At 42.2% G+C, this 23,939-nt stretch overlaps 1 protein-coding gene across 1 annotated transcript; it reads right to left on the bottom strand.

Annotated features, from left to right (window-relative positions):
- Window positions 1-21,995: 21,995 nt before the first annotated feature.
- On the bottom strand, window positions 21,996-23,195 carry LOC100720007 (putative gustatory receptor clone PTE01). Its single transcript, XM_013149095.3, has one exon. It carries the CDS (start codon window positions 23,146-23,148, stop codon window positions 22,138-22,140), a length of 1,011 nt encoding a protein of 336 aa, XP_013004549.2. The 5' UTR covers window positions 23,149-23,195; the 3' UTR covers window positions 21,996-22,137.
- Window positions 23,196-23,939: the final 744 nt, after the last annotated feature.

The following is a 23,939-nucleotide window of genomic DNA, read 5'->3' on the forward strand; positions in this document are numbered from 1 at the left end:
CCAGCCTGTGGTAGTGTTAGGCTAGCCGAGGTTGGTATCAGATTTAAGATCCTCCGGCCTCAGCCTCCCAAGTAGCTGGGATCACTGGTGTGCACCACCATGCCCAGCTTCCTCCCAGCTTCTGAAGCCCTGGTCCCAGGGAAACTTACATTCATGACTTTCACAGGGCATGAACTCTGTGGGGCAGGAAATTCTGTCCCCAGCATCTGGATCCCAAATATACAAGAGCTGGATTGTGCTGGGAAATCAGTGTGGGGCAGGAACTTCCAGGCACTATGGGAACCCAGTGGTGTGGCTGGGGACATCTGTGTCAGTTCTGGGTTTGGATGTCCCTGCTACTGTGAGATTCAGACCCTATAGAGGCCCTATACCCCGGAAAGGTACAACCCTAGCCATGGGCCCAATCTCTGTCACTGAGTTTCCAATGTCCCTGATGTCTCACATGTACAAGGTCCCCCCTACCCATGCCACTGATGCGTCATTGCTGAATATGGGGCCTGGTTGCAGACTGGTGACTAGACAGTGACCTGGGAGAGGGTAATCTTAGGGTTAGGGTTAGCTTCCAAGATGGTGATGCTTGAAGATCTGAGACTGAAGCCAAAGGTAGAGTAGAGACACCAGGAAGTCAGAGACTGGAATGTGGACTCTCTGCTGAGGAAAACTGTAGGCAGTGAGCAGAGCCAGCGCATGAGAGAGGCCACGCAGGCTGCAACCAGTAACGCAGCAGGGGCAGGGCTACCCAAACTTGTGGGAGTGTACAGCCCACAGCCTGCCCCAGGTTATTCCTTTTTAGGACGAGGAAGTCTACCTTGTGCCTTTGTGTGTCTTCTTTAGTTGCACAAGGGCTCACAGCTAAGTGTTTGCTTTGCATCTCAGAGGAAACCTTGGACCTGCAGCCCCCAGGATGGAAGAGCCAGCTCCTTTGTGGTTTCAGCTCCCAGTGAGGGGTCCTTCATGAAGGCCCTGGGAAATGCAGATACAGCAACAGGGGATGCTGGGGCCAGCAGGGACCTCGGGCAGGACTGGTGTCACACACCAGTTGCAAAGTGCCCCAGTGACATTTGCATAGTTAACATTCAGAGGCCAGGGAGGGAGTCATTGGGGTGGTAAAGTCTTCCTCCAAGCCTCAGAAGCCATGGGAGGGAGGGGGCATTTGCCTCTGTCACCCCATGAGCAGCTTAGGATGGATGCTACTCTGGGCAAGCACTGAGGCATTGACACTTGGTGGGCTGCAGCCTCTGTGTGTCCCCCCACTCCTGGGCTGCGGGTAGCAGCAAATAATTCATGTTTTTTTCCATTAACAGAGCAGAAGTGTGAAATAAATCTAATCCATAAATAACCCTCCCCTCCTCTGTCTCCGTGAGAGGACTGTGTCCCTGTCCCCAGCGGAGACCCATGGACCAGGCAGGAAGAGGAACATTGGAAGGGACGGCTGCTGAGTAGCCATGGGCAGTGGCGAGGGATGCAGGCGGACACAGGTTTTAGTACTATCTCGAAAGCCACAAACTGTAACCAGGTCGGGGCTAAATCCACAGCCTCAGAGGTGGAGCAAAGCCAACTCCAGCCTCCTCCAGTCTGCCAGTGCTGGGGACAAGAGGGGCTGCAGAGGACTAGTACTTTGCAGGGACTGGATGCCTGGCTTCTCAGGCCCAAGGGTGGAGGCCAGGGCTCCCGGGGAAGGAGAGACAGAGTGGCCCCTGGCCAAAGCCACTTTGGGCCATCTCCTGTGAGCCCAGATGAGGGGCTGGGAAGGCTGTCCCCATATAGGATAATTTATCATGGTGGAGGCAACCCTCCTGCTCCCTCCCCGGATGCCTACATGCCTGGACACAGGCTGCTTAGCTCACATGGCTGCCTGTACATCCTGTGTCCCTCCCTCAGCAGGTTCCACTAGCAGAGCCCATTGTCTGCCCCCAAGGACACCTGGCTCTGCTGCTGGCCCACTCCCCTTACCCGCTGCTTCCACCAATTCCTGGCTTCCACTCCTACTGCTGGCCTCAACACCCACTGCAGGCAGAGGGCGCTGTGAGTACCAAGTCCAGTCCTCCCCCTTCTGCCCTCTGCAGCTCCCATCTGCCTGGGCCAAAGCCCAAGTCCTCCTGCAGTCTGCAGGGCCCTGCATGGCCCACCTAGCCTGTCTTCACCCCTCCTCCCTTTGCACCGGCCACACAAGCTCCTCACTGCTTCTGCCTCCTGAGTGAAGGCCACAAGGCAGGTAAGAGCTGGGTACCTGGGTCCCAGCTGTACTCTAGGGTTCGGAACCAGAGCCAGAACTGGAACAAAGAACATGGGATGGGATGGGATGGGATGGGATGGGATGGGATGGGATGGGATGGGATGGGGTGGGGTGGGACAGAGCTGGACCAGGACAAGTATAAGTGTGCCCTCCCAGGGAGCTGAGGAGAAAAAGAAACTTCCAGTGAGGCCACGCAAGGCTAAAGTGCTCAGAGCCTTTAATCTATCATGGACCTCAAGGCAGGAAGGTTAGGCAAAGATACAGCGTGTACCTCTGTCCTCCTGTCGATCTGTCCATCTGTCCCTATTAACATAGGCAGGAATGGGGACCGTTAGGGCACAGCAGGTCTCTGAGAAAGTTGCACCGCCCACCTGCTGCCTGGGTGCCCACTTGCCTTTTGCCTCTTACAATATAAACAGCGTTTCCTGACAGACAGGGGAGCAGCGATGGTACCATGCAAGCAGCAGCTTTGTGCCGGAGGACCTGCTCAGCTGGCACCCACTGAACCCCAGATCCAATGTCCTTGGCTCTGGGCACCGCCACGTCTGTAGTCCTCTCCTCCTGGCAGACACCAGACATCCTGCTAGTGCTCCTCACACAGGCTAGCATCCCCTGGTCCCCTGACCTCAAGCATGTTGAGCAGAGGGGCAGGGCCAGCCGAGGGTGGGGATGCCACCCATTCCTCTAGGAGGCCTCTGTCTGGCTCCTTCAGGTGCTTGGTGCCATCCTTTCCACCCAGGGCTCCTGCCTTCTCCTGACACCTGCATCCCTGGTCAGATGGGAATACAGAGGATTCCGGGACATGGACCACACAGACCTGGGCACGGCCTGAGGTGCCAGGGATGTGGCCTTGAAGGCACTAACAATCTGTGTTCTCATCCTCCTGGGACCCAATGCCACTGCACATGACAGGGTAGAGGGGCCCTGGCCACGAATACACAGTCACCCATCGCCTACAGGGCCTGAGAAAGACTGGGAAAGAACAAAAATGCAGTGAGCCAAGGATGTTCATTTGTGAAGCTTTGCTCAGGCCAGGGGGATACTTCAGCTAGGGACCTCCACTGTGCAGAGCACAGCACTCAGAGCCTTCACAAGTCAGGCAGGCAGGAACTGGGTGGCAGCAAGATGACTGCGGCTGCCATCTGGGGCCCTGCCCCTCTGGTCTGCTTAAGTTTCTGGGCCTCCCAGACACTGTGGCGCAGTGTTCCCCTCAGCTTGCTCAGTGGCCAATGGGATTTTATTTTGCTTTTTTTTTTTAATCTTTTTGAGACAAGGTCTCACTATGCAGTTCAGGCTGGCCTGGAGCTTTACTTTGTAGCCCAGGCTGGTCTTGAATTTGCAGCAATCCTCCTGCCTCAGCCTCACAAGTACTGTGATTACAGACATGCACCACCACGCCCAGCTGCCAATGGGCTGTTAAATAACAAACACAAACAATGACTTGGGGATCTCATTACTGGCACCTCAGGACTGCAGAAAAAAAATGCATTGATTTTAAAGCCACAGTACTAGGGGTGGGGGGAAGCTACTTTGGGGACTTCCGCTTGCTCTGTTTCTTATGTTTCACATTTTGTTTTTTAATTTTAAAGAGGGTAAAATTGAACACCACAAAACAAAACATAAGAAAGCAATGTAAGAGACGTAAGTTTCCAAGCAAGAAAACTGGAGATCTTCACTATCATATTGTCTCTTGTGTTCTTCCAATAGTTGCCCACATCTTCACATACAGTGAATTCATACAAAACAACATAGTATAAAACTTATCCAAACAGGATGACAAAGGCATTTTAGGTTTTCAAGACTGGACAATAGGGAAGGTTCTCAGTTTTTCAAACAATATGTATTTATAGAAAGAACTTCACAAAGGTGGCTATGCACACAGTCCTGTCCTGAGGCTGCTCAGTGGGTGGCAGGTTGGTAATACCTCTAGGAGACCAAGACCTAGGGTCTGATCTGAGGGGTGCAGGTAGCGGGTCTAGGGCTGTGCCCCTGAGCCCAGGCCACGCTGTCCCTTGCTGCTGCTCCCCTTGGCAGGGGATGCCCGAGGTGTGAGGTGGCCTCAGCCCAGGAGACCCTGATGGCGCCTGCCCCAAGGGGTGGAGAGGAGGCTGGAGCCACATCCTAAAAGGGGGCCACGGGCCAGGCCTATGCCTGAGGAAGGATCTCCCCAAAGGCAGAGGAGTCTGCGTGTACCCTGAGTCGTCTGCAGCAGAGGTGGCAGCAGCGAGTGGGGTGCCCACCAGTGGGTATTTGGCGGCTTTCACCTCCTGACCCCCAAAGGCCATTTCCTGTGGAGCCCCTATGCTCAACAACTGCAGAGACCAAGGGACACATGGTCAGCATGGCAGGGTCCCCTGAGGCACGCTGACCCTGCCCAGTGAGCACAGAGGGCCGAACTGGCCCCCAGGGCACCCTAACCCTAGTCTTTGGTCCTCTCACATGACTGAGCAGGGACCCAGTGTATGCTGCCCCCAGCTTGATGGCAGAGCCAAAGGGGCTGGTGACATCCATGTGCCACTCAGGATCTGAGGTCACATGGACTACCTGGGACAGCACCTTCTTGGGCAGCTCCTCCTCCAGGGTGAAGATGTTGTGGAGCTTCACAGTCAGTTGGGACTTGTCCTCAAATTCCACCTACCAGGGGACACCGTGCTCATGTTGGTTCCAAACCCTGAGGACCCTCTGCTTAGCTCTTCAGTGACAACACTGACAGACGCTAGATGCCTGAAGCCAGCCATGGGACAGGGGCAGGGGCAGGGGCAGGGGTGGCCAAGCTTGGAGGGGAAAGAGCTCTGGTGGGCACTGGGCCACGTGCCTGAGGCTGGCTTGTCCAGGCAGCATCCTGTACCTTCTCAGCCAGCCTGGCCTCCCTGTCACTGCAGGAGACCCCAGCAGCACCACCATCTTGGTCCAGCCAAAGCCCCACACCTCCCAGCCCATCCTGCATGCAGTATGCAGCATGCAGAGGGATTCCCTGGACTCCGGCTCTTCTCTTTCTGTGCCAGCCCACCTGGCTCATTCCCCAGTAAGTGACAGGTATGTCCCCACCAGGGACACTGGACTTCCTGTCAGGTCACAACACATCTCCCTCTGGTGTGCTGCTGGCCATGAGGCTGTCTGGTGACACAGTTAGCCCAGGGCCTACGGGTCTCTTGGCTCCTTGGGGGATGTGTTGCTGGGTAGCACCATGGATTCCCTTCAAGGGTGCTGGTCCCTGGCCCCTGTGGATGCCCCGGTTCTGGCTTTTGTCCCTGAAGCCCAAATGGCACCACAGCTCTGCTCATTTTCATTCATGTCTTCACCCATTTGTGGTGGGGCTGGTGAAGGACTGCACTGTGGAGCAGGGTCTCTGTTGCTGTCCTGCCTCATGCAGGGAGATGCCAGACGTGGCGTCTATGGCACGGGCTCCCTGTAGTGGATCCTCTGTAGTGATTGCTTCTCAAAAGCCTTCCATTCACCGGGGTGTGAGTGCAAGAACAGTTTCACTACAGACTGCCAGAAGCCTGGCCACTGGACCATCCTGGGCTCACCAGGGATGAGGGCACAGGAACTCACAATGCAAGGGGCACTGCAGATGAAACCAGCCTTTGCTAGAACCCTGACCAGGGAAAGAAATCACAAGTCTCCTATCCAGCACTTCTTTCCATCCTAGGAATTTCCAAGGCTTAAAGACACATTAGGCTGCCTGCACAAAGCTCCCAGTAGGAGTCCCCAACTGGTTGAACACACACAGGGCAAGACTGTGCTTTGAGGCTTGTGCCTAGGGAGCAGTGTGGCTTTTCCAGTCACCCTAAGCAAAAGGGCTGGAGCCCCTTCAGAGTGTGAACACCCTCCCGCCTTTCACTTGGGCTTTCCCTCTCTTCTTCAAGGATGAGACAATCCCTAGGAGATTGGCCTGTGAAGTTGGCACTCCAGCTGTGGATGAGGGGCTTGTGCCAGTTTCATTGACAGAGATTACTGCAAGTGGAGGTGGTGGCTCTGATGATCTATAGCAGAGCAGTGGCAAATTCTGACCCAGTGTGGGCAACATGCAAAGTCACAGGGTTTGGAGAAAATCTCAGAAAGGCCTGTGGATGTTCCTTAGTGCCATGGACCTGGGATGGAGATGGCCCTACACATAGTCAAGGCAAAAATTCTTTACAGACACACACAGACACATGCACACACAGACACACAGACTGAAACACACCCTGTCACACTCATGCAAACACACAAGCATGCTTAAAAGCACTCCCAAACACACAGACAAAAATATATGCACACAAAGACACCTACACATGCACTGAAACACACACACACGGTGACACACACACACAGATAGAGAGAGAGAGAGAGAGAGAGAGAGAGAGAGAGAGAGAGACAGAAAGACAGAGAGACAGAGAGAGGCAGACAGACAGACAGAGAAGAGACAGAGACAGAGAGAGAAGGAAGAGAGGCTGGACCCGCACAGCCAGACCCTCACATGGGGTCATAGGGCAGGCAGGGGACAACATCACCACTGCTGGTTGGGCCTTGAGGCTTCTCTGGGTGGCAGTGGGGCTGGGGATGTAGGGCACACCACACCTCAGGAGTTGTGACTGCAGATTGCCCTCTATGCGGGATCCTCCTGAGACCCCTTCTTTAGCCATTCCATTCATTCCCATGTTGGGGCACTGAAGTCATGTGCCCAGGGACAGGGATACTCAGCACCCAGCACACCTGTCTTGGGGCAGAGGCCACATAGGGACCTGTGCTCTATCTTGCCTCTGAATTTGAGGACCTGACTCTGACACTGGGCCTGGGTTCAGCTGGTGCAGCACACCTGGGTGTGCAGGGTTCAGGGCTCAGGACAATGTTATCAAGCTGCTCAGTGCCCTTCCTGGAGCCTTCAGCTCACACCTGCCATCACCTGGGCATTTCCTGTGACTCGTCACAGAGATGAACCTGGCCTTGTAGACATTGACATCCATCCATCCACAGAAGCTTCACGAGCTCACCCTCAACCGGGCCCCCCAGCTGGCTGCACAGCAACACCAGGCCACACAGCTGTGAGAGGTCCTTTAGGCTTTGTGCCTCACCATGATGCTCTTGGGGTACAGGTTGCCACTGTAGGAGCCATTGTCGAAGTTCACCTCATAGAAGACCTGTGTGGTAGTACTGATGACATGGTAGTGGTAGTTGAGGCTGTTGCAGTTCTTGGTGACCACATGACTGAGGGACACCATCCAGAGGGCCTGTGCCTGCAGCTGATGGGGGTCAGGGCGGGAGTCAGTGGGGGCGGGGGATGGTGGTTTGGAAGGTTGGGCAGGGTGAGGGGTCCTGGGACACTCATGGTATGCCTGTAATCCCAGGACTTGAGGCAGGGGATTGCTAAGGCATAGGGCCAGTTGTCAGGCTCCAGCAGCAGCAGCACCCCAGTGGCATGCATGCAGGTCACATGGAAGGAGGTGTAGCCTTCTATGGGGTATAGGGCTCACTGGACCCCAGACCATGGCTCCCCATTCCCAATCAGTCCCCATGCCACACTGTCCACCCAGCCAAAAGAAGGCCAAAAAAGAGGACCCAGGGAGCACCTGGCATGAGGCAGGTGGACACATTGAACAGCTCAGATGCAGGGGTGGACATGGCTCAGTTCTTGTGGAAGGCAAATGGACACAGTGGGTCTACCATGCCAGGTGCCCCTTGGGCAGGACAGGAGAGCAGCTATGACACTTTTCACACCATGGAAGTACCTCTAAGATGCTGTACATGGTGAGAGATGCTGGACACAGAGGTCACACAGTGTGGACTTCATAGACAGGAAATGCCCAGGACAGGTGACCCCAGAGACAGGAGTGGACCTAGGGATGCCAGGCTGGGAGAGGAAGAGGAGTCACCTCATGGGACAGGGGGGCTTCCTAGGGATACCAGAGCCACAGCTGAGGTAGCTGCCACACACAGGCCATGCCTGCTATTACCCCGAGAGAAACCAACTGGGAATGCAATCCTGGTGCTATAACAGGAACAGAAAAGCCTCAGTGTGGAAGTTAGAGCTCATGCCATTGGAAGCCACGATTTGGGTTTCCCACCACCGCTGCTGCCTCTACATTGGCTCAGCAGGGAGAGAGACGCACGGAAGCTCTGAGAATAAGAATCGTTGAATGGAGTTGAAAGCAGGATGGGAGGGGAGCTGTGCATTGACTTGCGGTGAGTGAGAGAAACTGGGACTCTTCCACGGTTTAGGAGACTCCAACAGAGGACATTCTGGGACCAGGCAGACTTGCGGAAGCAGGGCGCTGCAGTGACTTCAGCCATGTATCCCCCTCTCAAGCGGGATTGGTGAGAAGTGCCTAGCTTTTGTGACACTGCTGGCTGAGACCCAGTAGGCTAGCACAACCCAGATCCCAGTGCCTGAAGGTGACCTGGAGGGGCGGGCCCTGCATAGGCTGCCTGGTCCACAACTTCCTAGTGTGCTGCAGTGGGTGGGAATGCCAAGCCGGCACAATTCAATCAGACTGTGGCTGACAGGGAAGGAAGCTGGGCCTCCTATATACACTTGCATATATAAGGATCAAAGAATATGGGAAGAGGCAGCAACAAGAAAGGGTCCTCCAATCCTGAGAAAGAGGCAATAGCAGACACAGCACAAATAGATATAAAGCGCTATCTCCAGAGCCTCTTAAATGAGTTCAGGAATGAAGTTATTAATGACCTGAAGCTAGTCATAAGCAGAATACTTAGACAAATGCTAAACACCACCCAAGAAAAAACGGATGGTGGAATGGAAGAACAGAAAAAGAGGGGAGAATTGTTTGATGGAGAAAATAGAGAAAGCATAGAATATGTGAAGCAGGTTCAAAGAGATTACCAGGAAACTAAAAACTCTATCAAAAACTGGCATAACAGCTTGAAAGAAACTAAGGACAGATTATCTGAACTGGAGGGCAGATTTGTAATATGGGAGAATGAAATGAAAAACTTCTTAAAAATAACAAAGAAACAAACACCAATAATACAAAGACTAGAAGATGATAAAAGGATCCATAACTTAAGAATTAAGAACATAAAAGAAGAAGTAGGGACACAAACAAATGAACTACAAAAGCTACTCACAGAAATGATCCAGGAGAATTTTCCTAATTTAGCAAAAGGTAAAGATACTCGGTGGTATGAAGAATACAGGACCCCAGCCACCTGCAACCCAAACAGAGCAACACCCAGGCATAAAATAACTAAAATTCCAGAAATCCAATACAAGAGCAGAATATTAAAAGCTGTCAGAGACAAGAAACAGATCACTTATAAGGAAACACCCATCAGAATTACAGCAGATTTCTCTGCACAAACCATCAAATCATGAAGAGCGTGGGGGGAAATAATTCAAGCTTTGAAAGATAATAATCTCCAGCCAAGATTGATATATCCTGCACAACTATCCCTGGAAATTGATGGAAAAACAAGGTGCTTCCAGGATAAAGAGGAACTAGAGGAATATGCAACCACCAATTCAACTCTACAGAGAATACTGCAGGATATTCTAAAAAAGAAAAATACGAAGAATCCAGAAATAGTGGCAGAGAGGCCACAATGAATAGAGCAGAAAACAAAATGAAGAAGACAAACTGACAACTAATGACAGAAAAAGAGCTCAACAGAAATGAGGCAGAGAAGATTGGATGATTGGGACAGCTATTTTGGAGAAAATGATGTCTTAATAGGTAATACTGATTTAGTATCATCTTGTTTTGAAGTCTCATCAAGCTTTTGTTCTTCTGTCTCCGTTGGTCTAAATAGGTTGTATCTTATTGGATTTTATTATGTATGATAGTATAAGCAAAAACTTTTATAGACAAGGAGATTATACAGAAACCATTGTTCATTTTCTGTTAGTTGATTCTAAATACCCTGTAATACTGTCATTCTCTTAAATGGTTTTACATAGTTTTGATATATTTGATGCTACAGTATATGAAGTTATACTCAAAGATTTCAAGGAAAGAGACAATATGGTAACTACTTCTATGTCAGGATTATCTTGTGGTGAAACACTATCTTGCTTAAATGGTTATGTTTTGATCTGCACTGTTTTGCTGTTATGCACTCTTTTATCTCAATCTCCACTTTATTATTTACTTTTTTATTTTTATCCTTTTAATTAAGGGAAAAATAAATAAAAAATAGGAGTATATATTATAGTAACCCACTTTGACTTTCCATTATCTTGATTTAAAGCCCTGTATTGCTCTCACCATCTTGTTTTGACTGATGTCCCTCTATTCTGTTTTGCTTGATAGTACCAGATTCGAAAGTTTAGGCAACAGCTGTGAAGATAGTGGGATTCATTATGATGCCCATTCTGGTTGACTATTATCTACTTTTGAAGACCTATAGTGTCTCCAATGTTTAGGTTTTGTCGGTTTTGTTCTTTACTGTTTTGTTCAATTTTATTATAACTGATGATATAGGCAAATCTATTAGAGCTGGTAGGAGGCATTATGGTAACCATTGTTGATCACCTTGTATTATGTTTTTACATTATCTGTTATGTCCACCCTTTTGATTTGACGGACTCTGTTCTGTTATGTCACATTTGCTTCTACTCTCTTCCAAAAAAGTAGTAAGAACTGTGGGAGCAACAAAACCCAAAATGTGTAATTGTCATTGTACAAAAGAGAGGAAAAGAAAGTGCTCTAAATGATATAACTACATGTATACTTAAGTGTATAAGATAGATAATGATATCACTGAGTTTTGTTGGATCATTGAACAGAACTGTTTGCAGTCTCACTGTTGGAATATCCACTTTATAAGCTTTAATTTTGTAGCTTGAACAATTATTTCTAAGATGACAATATGTAATCCATTAACTAGTGATTTCCTACTATTTATTTTTTTCTGTAAATCTGTATGACTTCTACACTTTCTCTGCTTTTTTCTTTTTCTCCTTAAATAAAATTTTAAAAAATCAACGAAAAAATAAGATACTTCCATGACAAATGACAACTGATGCACTTCATGACCTTCCTCCCCAAAAAAACAATTTTCCAAAATGTTCTGAAGGATCTTTCAGAAAGAGATGACAAAGACTGCTATGCCAAGAATTCCAATAGAAATAAGCCACCAATCAGGAAAAGCAATTAGAGAGAAAAGACAAGATACTAACAGCAGGAAAATAATCTAAGACTCAGCCAGTAAATATCAGTTATCACCTGCTGAATTCAGAACACTGTCTTAAAATTCCAGAGGAAGGAATTCCATACAGACATGAAGACAAGAGTCCAGATGCAAAAAGCTGTGATCAGGTAGAACCTCATCTCCTGATGAGAGAAAGACTGCCCAACAACTGCATTGTATTTATTTATACAATCAGCAAAAACCTGATTTCTTTTGGAGTTCCTCTCCTGATGTGAGAATGAATTGTCCAACAACTGTGGCATGTTTACTTATACAATCAGCATAATAGGGTGGTCACAGGGAATTTTAAGGGGAGAGTAAGATACAAAATAAGAACATCTGATCTTCAATAAAATATCATGCCTTGGTGGAACAAGAGAGGAGTGAGTCATCTGTATTATCTCAAGGGAAAATCAAGTTATTCTGTACGTTAACTCCCTTAATTGTGTATACTTCTCATGTCTCCCTGCCAAGTTTATGAGAATCTGTGATCTTGTCCTAGATACCCAAGTTACAGACAGCTTCACCAACACCAATAAACATCAATAGAAGTGGCTTCAATTCACCAATCAAAAAAACACACTGAAAGAACGCATCAAGAAATAAGATCCAATTATATTATATATAAAGAAACATATGTATCTCTAAAAAACTGATAGAATGAAAGTCAAAGTGTGGGAAACAACAACCCATAAAACAGGAATCCAGAAAAAAAAAAAGATGTCTAGTCTATTTACAGATTATGCGAACATCAAACCAAGACTGATCAAAAGAGGCAAAGAAAGTCACTACATACTTTTTAAGGGGAAATCTCAAGAAGTCAGATAATAATTAAAAATATACATGTACAAAATACTGGTGGGGAGCTGAAAGTTTAGCTCAGCAGCATAAGCGCCTGCCTTGCAAGCAGGCAGTGGTAAGTTCGATCCCTGGTACCAATAAAAAGGAAAAAGACAAAAAAAAAAAAAAAGAAAGAAAGAAAGAAAAAATACTGATGCAAAAAATTACATAAACTAAATATTAACAAAGAAAAAATCAAATAAATACTAATACAACTGTAAAAGGAAATCCTAACACTCTACTGTCACAAACAGACGGATCAACTGAACAAAAAAAGTCAAGAAATATCAGAATTGAAACAACCCGTCAACTTAGCAGACAACTACAGAAGGTTACATGTCACAACATCTGAATACACATTGTTCTCAAATGTACATGGGCTACTCTCCAACATGTTTAACTTACTCAAAAGAACTGAAATTATCTAACATCATCTGACCATAGTACAATGAAAATGGAAATCAACAGCAAAACAACCCACAAAGCTACATGAATACCTGGAAATTAAATAACACCCAACTGAATAACCAATAGGTCACAGATAAAATTAAATGAGAAATTAAACAATATCCACAATTAAATATTAATATTGCCACAGATATATTACAAAGACATAAGCACCTGCCTAGCAAGCATGAAGTCCTGAGTTTGATTCCTGGTACCAATAATGATAATAATGCTGATACAATACACCTGAACCTATGGAATGTAATGAAAGGAGTCCTAACAGATAAATTTACAGCAGTGCATTCTCACAACAGAAAAGTAGAATAAGCTCAAATTAACAACCCAAGGTTGAACCTCAAACTTCTAGGACAAAAAAGAATAAATGAAATCCAAAGTTCATACATAGGAAAAAGTTATAAATATCAGAGCAGAAGTTAATGCAAATGAGACTAAGAAAACAATCCAGAGAATCAATGAATCAAAGAGTTGGTTCTTGGAAAGATTTAATAAAATGTATACACCCTAGCCAAACATCATATAGGAAAAATATCACAAAATCATGCAACTAGGAATAAAAAGTGTGAAACTGCAGAGTATGTATTGAAAAGAATAAATACCTACTTTGAGAACCTTTGCTCTAAAAGATGGAAAACTCAGGAATAATGGACAGATTCCTAGATTTATATGAATTGCTAAAATTGAATCAAGAAGAGAGAAAAATTCTTTAGTTTTTTTTTTTTTTTTTGTACTGGGGATAGAACTCATGACTGTTTATTTGCAAGGCATGTGCTTATGCCACTGAGTTAAATCCCCAGCAACATAAAAATTCTAAATATCACAATATCAGTCAATGGAATTGAAAATGTAATTAAAAACTTAACAACAAGGAAAGTCCCAGGCCTTGATGGATTCACTGGTGAATTCTGTAAGAAATTTAGAGAAAATCTAATGACATTTTTAATTAAACTTTAAAGAAATTGAAAAGGAAGCAATACATTTTTAAAATCATTTTTATTTTTAAGAGAATAAAACCAAACAAAACAGAATAAAGCCAATCAAAATAAAACAGTGAAAGCTATACAGGACTTCACTTCAGGGGAAGAGGACAATAAGTAAACAAGAAGCAAGCTCTCCCTGTGAATTGGCACCATGTATGGGCTGCTAGGGAGACAGCCAGATGCCAGCCCTTCCAGTACATGGGTACAGAAACAAGAATAGTCAAATCTACCTTCCCCCACTATAATCAACCAGCTGATCCAGAGAAATACAGGCTGCGATGATAGTTATTGAGGTTAAAAAAAATTTAATGTTTGTAGTGTTTAGTGTTTCACTGTCTTTGTAGGTCTAAAGCCAGTACTCTGATCATCTATTCAGTGGATAACAATACACAATGAAGCATTTAAGGAAGATCTTCTTCTGACATGGTAGCCACTGTTAATTCCCTATCATCTAGTTTTGAAGTCCTGTATCATCTTCATTGTTTTATTTTGTTGGGTTTTATTTGTGTTTTGTGTTGTTCTGTTTTGTTTTTGTTATATCCAATGGCATGGGCAGCTATTTCAAAAATAACAAGATATATTATGGTAACCTTTTTGAATTTACTTTTATCTTGTTTTGAAGTACTTTATTGAATTCATTGTTTTGTTTTTATTGGTTGTATTCTGTTCTGTTTTATGTGATTTTTATATGTCTAAAGATATGGGCAGCTATTTTGAAGACAACAAGAGGTATTATGGTAATTATTGTTGATTCTCTATTTTTTTATTTCCTTTGTCACTTACACTAGTTTGTTTTGGTTTGCATTATTTTGTTTTATTTTGCTTCATTTTATTCTCTTCTAAAAATAATTTTTAAAATACAGGACTTCAAAACAATATAATAAATCAACAATAGCTGCCATAATGCCTCTTGTTATTTTCAAAATAGCTGTCAGTTATTTTCAAAATACCATCAAACATATAAAATCAACCAAATAAAATAGAAGAAAATCAATCAAAACAAAACAGTGAAAGTGATACAGAACTGCAAAACAAGACAATAGAAAATCAACAATGCCTGTCATAATGCCTTTTATTATCTTCAAAATAACTGCCTAATCCACCAGATCTAACAAAATCAAATAAAACAACAGAATGGAATGAATAAAAACAAAACAGTGAAAGTGATACAGGATTTCAAAACAAGATAATAGGTAATCAACAATATCTACCATAAAATATCTTGTTATGTTCAAAATAGCTGTCTATGCCACCAAATATAATAAAATCAAGCCAAGTAAAACAGAATAAAACCAATCAAAACAAAACTATGAAAATAATACAAGGCTTTAAAACGAAATAATAGAGAATTAACAATGGCTATCACCTTCCCTTTTTAGATATTTCCTCACATTCACTTTCACAATATCTACTGTACATTTTGAATCAAATTCCTTTAGTTTTTTTATACTAGGGAATCAGCATGATGCTCACCTATGTGGGTATGCACTATTTCTCCTAAGAGCACGATCATAAGTTGCAGTCATTTACCTACAAGAGTCTCATGATTGTCCTTTTTCGCTGAGCAGCTTCCATTGTATAAAAATGCCATATCTTTTTATTCATGGTGTGGTAGATGGAAAAGATATCCCTGCTTTTTTCTGGTTCCCAGTAACAGCATTTTTTTCTCTCCTTTGATTCCAATCTATAAATTCCTTTCAAATTAATGTAGTTATTGTATTCCACATATTGATGGATCTTGTTTCTTGATCCACTCTGCGTATGTTTCTTTTTATTGGTGAATTGAGGCCATCCGCATTAATGGTTATGGTCAACATGCACTGGTTCATCTCTGCCATGATTTTTTAGGGGGTGGCGGGTTATATGGAATCAAACTCACAACCTCACGCTTTCCAGGAAGGGGCTTATATTACTGAGCTAACTCCCAAGCCACTTCTGCCATGCTTTTTTCCTGCCATTGGCTCCCTACTTTTCTATTCCATTCAATTGCTTGCCTCACTCTGCTACCCCACTGTGCTGCATTCCTGGGATCATGGCCATTTTTATCTCTCTATATAATATCCGTCAGTACTCTTTGTAGGGTTTCTTTGGTGGTTATGGATTCATCCAGTTGTTTTTTGTCATGGAAGTACCTTATTTCTCCATTAATTTTTTTATTTTTTATTTTTAAAAAAATCAAAACAAAAAAAGTATAGAGATGATACAGGATTTCAAAAAAGAAAAAAGTAGGAAAAAAACATCTTCCACATATGTGGTAATCATGATGCCCCATTACATGGCTTTGAAGCCTTATAAAGTTTTCACTCACTAATTGGAATGGTTCTATTCTGGGCTGTTTGATATTATTGTCTGTGATGATATGAACAGCTATTTTGAAGAAAACAAGACATCATAATAGCTAGTGCTGATTTAATATCTTGTTTTGAAGTCCCATCAAATTGTTGTTATTCTGTCTCCATTGTTTTTATCATGTTGTGTCTTATTGGATTTTATTATATATGATAGTATAAATAAAATTTTTACAGGCAAAAGATAATATAGAAACCATTGTTCATTTTCTGTTAGTTGCTTCTAAACACCTTGTAATACTTTCATCCTCTTGAATGGTTTCACACTGTCTTGGTATGTTTGATGCTATAGTATATGAACTTATACTCAAATATTTCAAGGAAAGAGACACTATAGTAACTACTATTAAGTCGGGTTATCTTGTGGTGAAACACTATGGTGCTTAAATTGTTCTGTTCTGACCTGTATTGTTATATTGTTATGTTCTCTTTTATCTCAATCTCCCCCTTTTTTAAAATTTATTTATTTTTATTATTATTTTTTAATTAAGGGAAAAATTTTTTAAATTAGCAGGATATATTATAGTAACTTTTTATTTCCTATTAACTTGATTTAAAGCCCCATATTGCTTTCATCATCTTGTTTTGACTGATTTTACTCTATTCTGTTCTGTTTGATAGTATCAAGTTTGAGAGTATAGGCAACTACTTTGAAGGCAATAAGATTCACTATGATGCCCATTCTGGTTTGACTATTATCTTCTTTTGAAGCCCGGTAATGTCTCCAATGTTTAGGTTTTTTTGGTTTTGTTCTGTACTGTTTTGTTCAATTTTATTATACCTGATGATATAGGCAATTCTTTTTAAGGTAGCAAGAGGCATTATGGTAACCACTGTTGATTACCTTGTGTTCTGTTTTTATACCATGTACCTATGTCCATAACTTTGTTTTGAATGACTGCTTTGTTTTGTCACATTTGGTTTTACTCTCTTCCAAAAAAAAAAAAAAGTAATGAGAACTATGGGAGTAAAGAAACCCAAAATGTGTAAATGTTATTGTAAAAAAGAGAGGAAAAGAAAATGCTCCAAAGGACATAACTGTAAATATGTTTAGGTGTGTAAGATAGATGACCATATTACTAAGTTTTAGTTGGATCATTGAACACAACTGTTTGCAGTCTCACTGTTTGAATGTCCACTTTGTATGCTTAATTTTGTAACTTGAACAACTATTTCTAAGATGACAATATGTAATCTATTAACTAGTGATTTCTTACTGTTTTTTTTGAAATTCTGTATTATTTGTACCCTTTTACTGTCTTGTTTTGTTTTGTTTTTCTTTAAATAAAATTTTTTGAAAGCTTTGTAAAATAAAGAAAAAGACATCTTCCTATATTGCTACACTCTTGCTACACTCTTAAAGTTTTTCAAAAGAATTGACTAGTTAATATATTGCACATTGTTATCTCAAAGCTAGTTGTTTACCTCACAAACCCTAGATACAAAAAAAGACGGTTTTTCAAGGTACACTAATCTGGGCTGGAAGTTGTTTTCTTTCAGGACTATACTTTTTTCTCCTGTTATTTAAAAGAAGCCCTTAACAAGAATGTCAGAATGGCCAAGGAGTCTTTTCTCAGAGTCACAAAACCTGAAAAACCTAGCTAGATTATCAAGGGGACAAAGTGTCATGACTTCATAGCAAGATTCCTTGTGCATGTTACATGAAAGTCTCCCCAAACCCCGGTTCATTCTTTTGGACTTAAAAATCTAGCACATTACAAAAATTCCGTAGCTTTACATTCATGTAAAATAACACTTGACACTTATAATTACTTAAAAATTATGTAAACTAAGTAAAATAAGATAATCTAACACATACTTCAATTTCTGGCATTCAAAACGTTCTCTATGATTGATGATATTTAGGTTACTGTTATCCTCCAACACATCCTTATCCTCACACTCTTAAAGTTTTTCAAAAGCTTAAAGAGCAGTTTGGAGGGACTCACTTTCACCTGTTATGTGTAATGTCATATATATATATATATATATATATATATATATATATATATATGAGAAAAGTATAACATTGAGAATTGTACTATAACAAAGAATGCAAATATCACCATCCACTTAGTTAAATTTTTTACACATTGACATATTCTCATCTTGCTACACAAACTGTATTTGTCTTAATGAGGAGGAAACAAGGGCTTCTGATAGTCCTTCCTTTATTCATTTTTCTCTCAGTATTTATTGTGTCAATATATAATACTACCATAACATGGTGAAGTGCTGAGTACCTTTCCTGACAAACCCATTTCAGTCTCAGTCTCTGTCCTCAGGATTGATATGAACATAGAGTGAAATAGAAGCTTTCTTCTATTTCATGCAGACCACCATGGCAAGGAGGTACAGGTACAGTATTCATAGGAGTTATGCCATTAATATAGAGGTCCAAAGGCATAATCTGAATATCAAATAATATAGAATCTTGGAGGTTCCTTGCACAGGGTTCATATTTTGCAAGATAGGTCCATGTTTACAAATCCCTAAGGAATTCTTTTTTTTTTTTTATTTAAGGAGAAAAGAAAAGAAAGAAAAAAAACAGTGAAGGGGTACAAGTTATACAGATTTACAGAAGAAAAAAATGCGCAGTAGGAAATCACTAGTTAATGGATTACATATTGCCATCTTAGAAATAATTGTTCCAGTCACAAAATTAAAGTTTGTAGAGTGGACATTCCAACAATGATACTGCAAACAGTTCTGTTCAATGATCCAATAAAACTCTGTGATATCATTTTCTATCTTATACATTTAAATATACATGCAGTTACATAGTTTAGAGCACTTTCTTTTCCTCTCTTTTGTACAGTGACTATTACACATTTTGGGTTTCATTGCTCCCACGGTTCGTATTGCTTTTTTGGAAGAGAGTAAAACCAAATGTGACATAACAGAACAGAATCGGTCAAGTCAAAAGGGTGGACATAATAGATAATATAAAAACATAATACAAGGTGATCAACAATGGTTACCATAATGCCTCCCGCTATTTCTAATAGAATTGCCTATATCATTAGTTGTAATACAATTGAACAAAACCGTAAAGAATAAAACCGACAAAAGCAAAACATTGGAGATATTGTAGGTCTTCAAAAGTAGATAAAAGTCAACGAGAATGGGCGTTATACTGAATCTCATTATCTTCACAGCTGATGCCTAAACTTTCGAACCTGATACTATCCAGCAAAACAGAATAGAGGAACCTCAGTCAAAAACAAGATGGTGAGAGTAATACAGGGCTTCAAATCGAGATAATAGAAAGTCAAAGTGGGTTACTATAATATATCCTGCTATATTTTTCCCTTTAATTAAATGGATAAAAATAAAAAAGTAAATAATGGAGTGGAGATTGAGAAAAAAGAGGGCATAACAGCGAAACAGGGCAGATCAAAACATAACCATTTAAGCAGAATAGTGTTTCACCACCAGATAGTCCTGACCCAAAAATAGTTACCATATTGACTCCCTCCCTGAAGTCCTTGAGTACAACTTCATATACTGTAGCATTAAGTATATTAAAACAATGTAAAACCATTTAAGAGAATGACAGCATTATAGAGTATTTAGAATCGACTAACAGAAAATGAACAATGGTCTCTGTATAATCTCCTTGTCTTTAAAAGGTTTTTGCTTATACTATCGTACATAACAAAATCCAATAAGATACAACCTGTTTAGACCATTGGAGACAGAAGAACAAAAGCTAGATGAGACTTCAAAACAAGATGGTACTAAATCAGCATTACCTATTAAGATGTCATTTTCTCCAAAAAAAGCTGTTCCTATCATCCAATCTTCTCTGTCTCATTTCTGTTGAGCTCTTTTTCTGTCAGTAGCTGTCAGTTTGTCTTCTTCATTTTGTTCTCTGCTCCATTCGTTGTGGCCTCCCCGCCACTATTTCTGGGTTCTTTGTATTTTTCTTTTTTTAGAATATCCTGCAATACTTTCTGTAGGGTTGAATTGGTGGTTGCAAATTCCCCCAGTTCCTCTTTATCCTGGAAGCACCTCGTTTTTCCATCAATTTCCAGGGACAGTTGTGCAGGATATCTCAATCTTGGCTGGAGATTATTATCTTTCAAAGCTTGAATTATTTCTCCCCATGCTCTTTGTGATTTGATGGTTTGTGAAGAGAAATCTGCTGTAATTCTGATGGGTGTTCCCTTGTAAGTGATCTGTTTCTTGTCTCTGACAGCTTTTAATATTCTGTTCTTGTATTGAATTTCTGGAATTTTTATTATTATATGCCTGGGTGTTTCTCTGTTAGGGTTATAGTTAGCTGGGGTCCTGTATGCCTCATACATCTGAGTATCTTTACCTTTTGCTAAATTAGGAAAATTCTCCTGGATTATTTCTGTGAGTAGCTTTTGTAGTTCACTTGTTTGTGTCCCTACTTCTTCTTTTATGTTCTTAATCCTTAAGTTATGGCTCCTCTTATCATCTTCTTGTCTTTGTATTATTGCTGTTTGTTTCTTTGTTATTTTTAAGAAGTTTTTCATTTCATTCTCCCATGTTTCAAGTCTGCCCTCCAGTTCAGATAGTCTGTCCTTAGTTTCTTTCAAGCTGTTATGCCAGTCTTGGATAGACTTCTTAATTTCTTGATAGTCCCTTTGAACCTGCTTCACATACTCAATGCTTTCTCTGTTTTCTCCATCAAGCAATTCTCCCCTCTTTTTCTGTTCTTCCATTCCACCATCTGCTTTTTCCTGGGTGGTGCTTAGCATTTCTCTAACTATTCTGCATACTTCTAGCTTCAGGCCATTGATAACTTCATTCCTGAATTGGTCTATGAGGCTCTCTATATGGCGCTTAATGTATATTGGTGCGGTGTCCACTATTGCCTGATTCTCAGGATTGGGGGCCGAGGAGCCTTTTTTGTTGCTTTCCTTCCCCATATTTTCTGTTCCTTATAAAATGCAAGCTTACATGGGAGGCCCGGCTTCCCTGCCTGTCAGCCACAGCCTGATCAAATTGCGCTGGCTAGTTGTTCCCGCCCACCGCTGCGCACCAGGGAGTCGCGGAGGAGGCAGCCTACGCTGCGCCCGCCCCTCCCGGCCACGGTCAGGCTCTGGGATCTGGGTTAGGCCAGCCTAGGGAGTCCGCCAGCAGTGTCACTCAGGCCAGGCACTTTTCACCAATCCCGTCCGAGAGGGGAATGTGTGGCTGGAGTTGCCACCGCGCCCTGCTCTTACAGGACTGCCTGAGCCCAGAAAAACCTCCGCTGGAGTCAAACTGTGGTAGGGGGTCAGTCCCTCGCTCACCTCGCCACCAGTCAGTTTTCGTGTATGCCTCCTTGTCCATCCTGTTTCCGACTCCGTTCGCAGACTCCCGTTCCCAGAGCTCGGCGCGTCTCTCCTTGCCGAGCCGCTGTGGAGGCAGCCAGCCGCCGGGCGGCGGGAAACCCAAATTGCAGTTTCCAATGGCGCGGGGTCGAGCCTCTACACCGAGTCTTTTCTGTTCCTATTTTAGCACCAGGACTGTATCCTAAGTTGGATTCTCTCAGCCCAGTTCGTTCCTGAGTCAGCAGAGCATATCTCTACTGGTTCGTATCTCCTTAGTCCGCATCATTCCTGGCCTCTGAGCCGAGTCTTTCAGAGAGCCTTCAGTAGTTGCTGTTGTCTGTCCGCCATGTTCTCCCCCCATCCCTAAGGAATTCTTAACATTAAGGAAGGAAGAAGCAGAGAAAATACATGTGCTTGCTCTAAATGGTTTGTGCTCTCCCAGTAAGAGGGGAGTTTGTATGTAATATTCATTTCTTGATGCATTTTTACCAGACTTTTTTTTTATTTTAAAAACAAACAAAAAGGATAAAAACAAGGTTCTTGAGAACTTTATAAAGATTTATCTGCATTTCATTTCATTGTTTTTGTAATAAAATACACATGACAAAAATCACTGTTTTTACCATTTTCAACTTTGCATTGCTGTACAGTTCTGAACAGTAACCATTCCAAGAAATTATTCATCTTGTCAAACGGAAAATTTGTCCACATAATAGAAGCTCCCAAAGCCTTCATTCCCCAAATCTGGATATCACCATGTATTGGTAAACAATGAGAAATTAAAGCATGTAAACAATAAAAATATTATCATCAAGTTGGCATTGCTAGAAGTCTAAATTTTTAACTTTCTATCTTCTGTAATCTGTATTCAAGATGGATTCTACAGGCATTGAAATTAAGACTGTTTTGCTGTGGAGCCTCTTGAAAGTATTCTTAATGTCCCTGTTCCTCAGGCTATAGATGAAGGGATTCAGCATAGGAGTGACCACAGTGTACATCAGTGAAGTCATTGCACTCTGCCTGGGATAAGAGGACATATCTGAAAAAAGGTAAACACCAATGCCTGTTCCAAAAAATAAACAAACAACTGTCATGTGAGATCCACAAGTGGAGAAGGCTTTATACTTCCCACCTTGTGTTGGAACTCTCAGAATGGAAGAAAAAATTTTATAATAAGATAAAAAGATCCCTGAGATAGGAAAAAACCCAGATATGGCAACAGCAAAATACATGATTATGTTATTGATCAGAGTATCAGAACAGACAAGACTAAGAAGTTGAGAAGGATCACAGAAGAAATTAGTGATTTGCACATCCTTGAAGTATGGAAATTGTAAAATAATAAAATTGTGCAATTGTGAGTCTAAAATTCCAAACAAAAAAGACACCAAAACTAAGAAGTAACAGAGGTGAGTGTTCATAATGACCTGGTAACGTAGGGGATGACAAATGGCCACATATCGGTCATAGGCCATTGCAGTCAGAAGCAGAGCATCCATACATCCAAAAATGATATACAGAGACATCTGTGCCAGACAGGCCACAAAGGAAATTTTTCTACTATAAGTATGGATGTCCAGAATCATCTTTGGGACCATGGTAGAGATGAAACAGATGTCAGCCAAGGACAGGCTGGAGAGGAAGAAGTACATGGGGGTGTGGAGGAGAGAGTCGCTGCTGACAGCCAGGATGATGAGGAGGTTTCCTAGCACTGTAACCAAGTACATGGACAGGAACAGTCCGAAGAGGACAGGCTGCAGTTCTGGGTCCTCTGAGAAGCCCATGAGATGGAATTCTGAGATACATATTAGATTTTGTGCTTCTATGTTGCTTAGGCACCTTTGAAACAGAAAGTGCATTTGATAAAAGGAGCAACAAGGCAGTCAACATTTTGTGTATATTTTGAATGCAAGAATTCTTAAATATACTGTCATACTTGGTGTTTGAAGATTTGAAGAGAATTCTGCATTGTGATGAACTCAATTTTTGTAGAAATTTTTATTATTGGCTTCTCTATTATTCACCTTCCATACATGCTTACATTACACAAACTAAATGAACAATGTAAGAATCCCAAGAATACTAGATATAAAGGACTATGATCACAATTAAGTGCATTCTATTTACTTAAGATAACTGAGGCAATAAAAAATATTGTTCCCTGTTGATAATAAAAATCATTCACATTAGAGAAAACTAAGAACCTGTGAAACAAAGCTTGTTTTATTAGAAGCTGTAGTATAATCTACCTTAAATTAAATGATTTATAAACACTAAAATCAACAGGTCATAAACAGAAAATATTGCTACGTACATCATTGTTTTATTTTCTAATCTTTCTCCTTTGAGGATGTACTTAAATAGCCAAATATGGTTTTTTTCTCTTGTACATAATTTAATATATAACTCCTACACTTGGCTTTTATGGGCTTCAAATTGTTATATCATTTGGTTACATGCTCATAGTCAAAGATATCATGAACTACAAAGTGCACCCTGCACCTAAAAATGATTAACAAATAATGAACTGTGAAGAAACTTTTTTATATTTGTCACTTTAAAATATCAGTTAAATTTCTTGTATGTGAGAAAGACCCTTGGCTTTTTTGCTGCCTTGGTTTGTTTGTCTTGCATTTGTGATTCCGTATTC

Source organism: Cavia porcellus, unplaced genomic scaffold (assembly GCF_034190915.1).
Source record: "Cavia porcellus strain 051 isolate PalLab524CR breed Dunkin Hartley unplaced genomic scaffold, mCavPor4.1 scaffold_17, whole genome shotgun sequence".
In the NCBI taxonomy this organism is placed as follows: Eukaryota; Metazoa; Chordata; class Mammalia; order Rodentia; family Caviidae; genus Cavia; species Cavia porcellus.

Bases quoted from the DNA above. Each gene is read 5' to 3' on its own strand.
- LOC100720007 (XM_013149095.3), bottom strand. From the start codon at position 23,148: ATGCACTTTCTGTTTCAAAGGTGCCTAAGCAACATAGAAGCACAAAAT.